Source organism: Amblyraja radiata, chromosome 7, assembly GCF_010909765.2.
Source record: "Amblyraja radiata isolate CabotCenter1 chromosome 7, sAmbRad1.1.pri, whole genome shotgun sequence".
Taxonomy (NCBI): Eukaryota; Metazoa; Chordata; class Chondrichthyes; order Rajiformes; family Rajidae; genus Amblyraja; species Amblyraja radiata.
Window position 1 is genome coordinate 73576591 of NC_045962.1, and position 3848 is coordinate 73580438.

Below are 3848 nucleotides of genomic sequence, written 5' to 3' on the forward strand. Positions count from 1 at the left end.
ATCATACTTTTAAAATATAGACCATAATGTTAGAAAAATTGTAGAGATGGGAAATATGAATTGGAACCTGAGGGACAGCTTTTTCCCCAGAAAGTGTCATGAGTATATGGAATAGATGGCAGAGAAAGTTGGATAGCAACATTTAAAGTATATTTGGGCAGATGCGTGGATAGGAAAGGTTTGGAGCAATATGGGCCAATCTCTGGCAATGGAAATAACTTTGATGGGGCATTGTGGTCAGCATGGATGAGTTGAACCAATTTCCATGTGTAGGAAGGAACTGCAAATGCTGGCTTAAACCAAAGATAGACACAAAAAGCTGGGTTAACTTAGCGGGCCAGACAGCATCTCTGGAGAAAAGGTATAGGTAATGTTTGCAAATAAATCCTTCTTATACATTTTTACATTATTTTTTTTTTCAGTGCCAACAACTTCGTTATTGAATCACAGACACCAGATCGCGCCATTTAAATCTGTTTATCCAATTATTCTGAACACAAAAAAACTTTTGACTTCCACAGTTGAAATATATGGCATGACGGGTAGCAGTATTGAAATGGTTCGAGAGAATGTTGAAAATCTAATTAAGGAACATTGTAAAAGCAAAACAATAGACAACAACGGTGGAGGCTGCTTATCTCCCAATCAAATGCACCAAGTTGCAGATCTCGTTGAAAAGCTGCAACTGAGAGTTGAGATCCAGAAAGCCAACATAGTAATAAATGGACAAACTGATGAAGTTCTGGATTTTATTGTGAAATTTAATTCTATGGTTCAATCTGCCAAAGAACAAGAGTCCAGGAGGCAGGAAGAGGCTCAGATAAATGCCTTTGTGCAGTGGGAGTTTGTGCATAATGGAAAATTTCAACGGTGTGAACAATCTATCAACTGTGACCTTGAGAAGTTTTTTCAGGATAAGAAAGAAACTGCGAGGTTCCGGCATAATGGAGAAACGCTCACTGTTAACTTCAAGAAAATGCAAGTTGAAGATTTGAAAGGAAATATGACTATTATTAAGAGGCTTCTTGAAGGAGGTAATGACAAGAAGAAATAATATAATTACGTAAGAATGGTATGGAGTAAAGTACATAGTAGGCATCTAGCGGGCTCAGGAAAGGAAATGGCAGAATTTCCAGACTGTTGGAATGTTATTTCCATTACATTCCAGTATGCTTTTAATTCATTTTTTGTAGATGTTACACATGAGATTTTTTTTCAATGTTTCGAGAGAGGGTGGGATATGGAGCTTTAGTTTAGTTAGGAGATACAGCGTGGAAACAAACCCACCGAGCCCATGCTGACTAGGGTCCCAGTACACTAACACTATCCTACTGCACACACTAGGGACAATTTACAAATTTACCAAAGCCAATTAATCTACAAACCTGTACGTCTTTGGAGTGGAAGAGGAAAACGGAGCACCCGGAGAAAACCCACGTAGTCATGGGGAGAATGTACAAACTTTGTACAGACAGCACCCGTAGTTGAGGATGGAACTTTTTTTTTTCCTCTTGAGAATGTAGGACATCGACGAGTGATCTCGTTGAGGAGCATAGATAATGGTTAAAATGAATGTTCAGTCTTTTTCCCAAGATGGGAATTCTAAAACTAGAGGGCATAGATGTAATGTAAATGGTGAGAGATTTAAGACTGATCTCAAAGGTACCTTTTTCGCCTAGAAGGTTTTTTTTAACCTGGAATTGCTGCCAGTGGAACTATAGAAGTAGATATAATTATGATTATCGAAAGACATTTGGATAAATATGTTGAAAGGAAGGTTTTGGGGGGTTATGAGCCAAATGCAGGCAAATGGGACTAGCCAACAATATCAGCCTAGTTGGCATTGCCAGGTAGATCAATGGGCCTGTTTCTGTGCCATACAGCTCTAGGACTCTATTAGTCTAACGAGGCAACAAACCATCGAAATATGGGCACAGTGTTGGTTGTCTAGAGAAACAAGGGTTTAGTTCTACACGTCCATCCTGATTCCTGTCCGATATCCTGCATGAATATTAATGACGTGAGGATAAGATCATGCATTGCAATGCTGCTCAGGATTAAATGACTACTTGACAGGTATTGTAAGGTGGCTCGCGTGTAAGATGAATCAATGTATAAAACCCAGAGAAGTTTCCTCCTCTTGCAGCTTTCTTCCCCTCTCCAATCCATGCCATATTGAGCCGGAAGAAGAGTCCTGACCAAAAATGTCATACCTCTGTCCTCCTGAGATGCTGCCTGATTTGCTGAGTTGCACCAGCACTTTGCCTTTTTCAGCATCTGCAGTTCCTTGTGTCTGCAAGTACTTAATTGCCTTCATCTTAAGGGCCTGTCCCACTTTTACGACCTAATTCATGACCTTTTTTACTCGTGGACATTTTTCATCATGCTAGAAAAAACGCCCCGACCTACTTGATGCCACAAGTACCTACGACTAGCATCACGGCCTGCTACGACCTACCTACGACCTCGTGACGACCATGCTGTGAGTATGAGTCCAGGGCAAACTCGGCAGAGGTTGTGAATTAGGTCGTGAAAGTGGGACAGGCCCTTTATTTTACTTTTTTATGATGAAAACGAAGAATAAAACTGACAGGCAAAGAAAGATAACCTAGAGGAGAAAATTGATATTTTAGCTTGAATCAGAATGGTGATTCTTGATTCCTTTGGATGCATTTTATATTCCAGGCACATTTGAACTCCCAGCAAGTTGGAGTGACATGAGCAATCAGGAATTTGTAAAGGAGGTTGTTCGGAAAGGTACATTGGAATACAATGAGGTGGCAGAAAAGTTCAAGATGTCCTGTGAGCAATATGTGGTAAAAATAATCAAGGTACTTAACTAAATTTATTTCGAAATTGCGTACTGAGTGTTATGCTCAGAAGTAGAGTAATGTCCTTTTTTATAGACTGCAGGTGAAAAACTCCAGTCACTGATAAAATCTGCATTAAATTGTGTTGAAAAGATGATTTTCTTATACACACACCACTATGTTCGTGTGTGCTTTGGAAGCACTATAGCAACACATTTCAGAATAGAATTTTGTTATGGAGCCATAGGATCAGACAGCATGGAAATAGACCCTTCGGTCCAATTTGCCCACACCAACCAAAAATGCCCCATCTACACTAGTCACACCTGCCCGCATTTGACTCGTATCCCTCTAAATCTTTCCTATCCATGAAGTTATGACTAGGTATTTTGTAACGTGTGGGTGAGGACATGAACAAACTCGCAAGCCAAGAGCACAGCACACCATCTTGATTCTCTCTTCAAAGATATTGCTTGAGCACCATATTGCCTGAGCAGAGGGCCCCACCATACCTGTTGGCTTATTTATTTGTAGAGAGAAGAGCTGCCTCATGGCCCAGGTCAACACTTGACTATTCTGAAGGGCTTCGACCCGAAACGTCACCCATTCCTTCTCTCCAGAGATGCTGCCTGTCCCGCTGAGTTACTCCAGCATTTTGTGTGTTCCTTCAACACTTTGACTATTGGCCATCAGTGGTTTGCAGATCATTGAAGATAATGGTATCGTCGAATCAAATCCAATGTCTCGCATCCCAGTGCCCGCTCATCTCCCAATCTCTTTTGCCTTACAAGACCCAAATGGTTCAAATTACCTAATTTAAGTAGCCCACTTATTTTACCATAGAACATACAACAGAACAGCACAGGAACAGGCCCTTCAGCCCTCAAAGTCCGTGCCGAGCCTGATGTGAAGACCAACTCTTATCTACTTGCACATAATCGATATCTCTCCATCCCCCACATATCTGAGCCAATCCAACACTAGTGTATCTGCTTCGACCACCACCCTCATCAGCACATTCCAGGCACTTACTATCTT

The 3848-nt window shown here is 41.0% G+C and overlaps 1 protein-coding gene across 1 annotated transcript in view; it reads left to right on the forward strand.

Annotated features, from left to right (window-relative positions):
• LOC116975534 overlaps positions 1–3848 on the forward strand; it is a 53895-nt gene that overhangs the window by 43563 nt on the left and 6484 nt on the right. The window contains exons 19-20 of the mRNA XM_033024742.1: positions 423–1034; positions 2686–2831. Coding sequence (XP_032880633.1) covers positions 423–1034; positions 2686–2831 — 758 coding nt within the window. The remainder of the gene's footprint in view (positions 1–422; positions 1035–2685; positions 2832–3848) is intronic.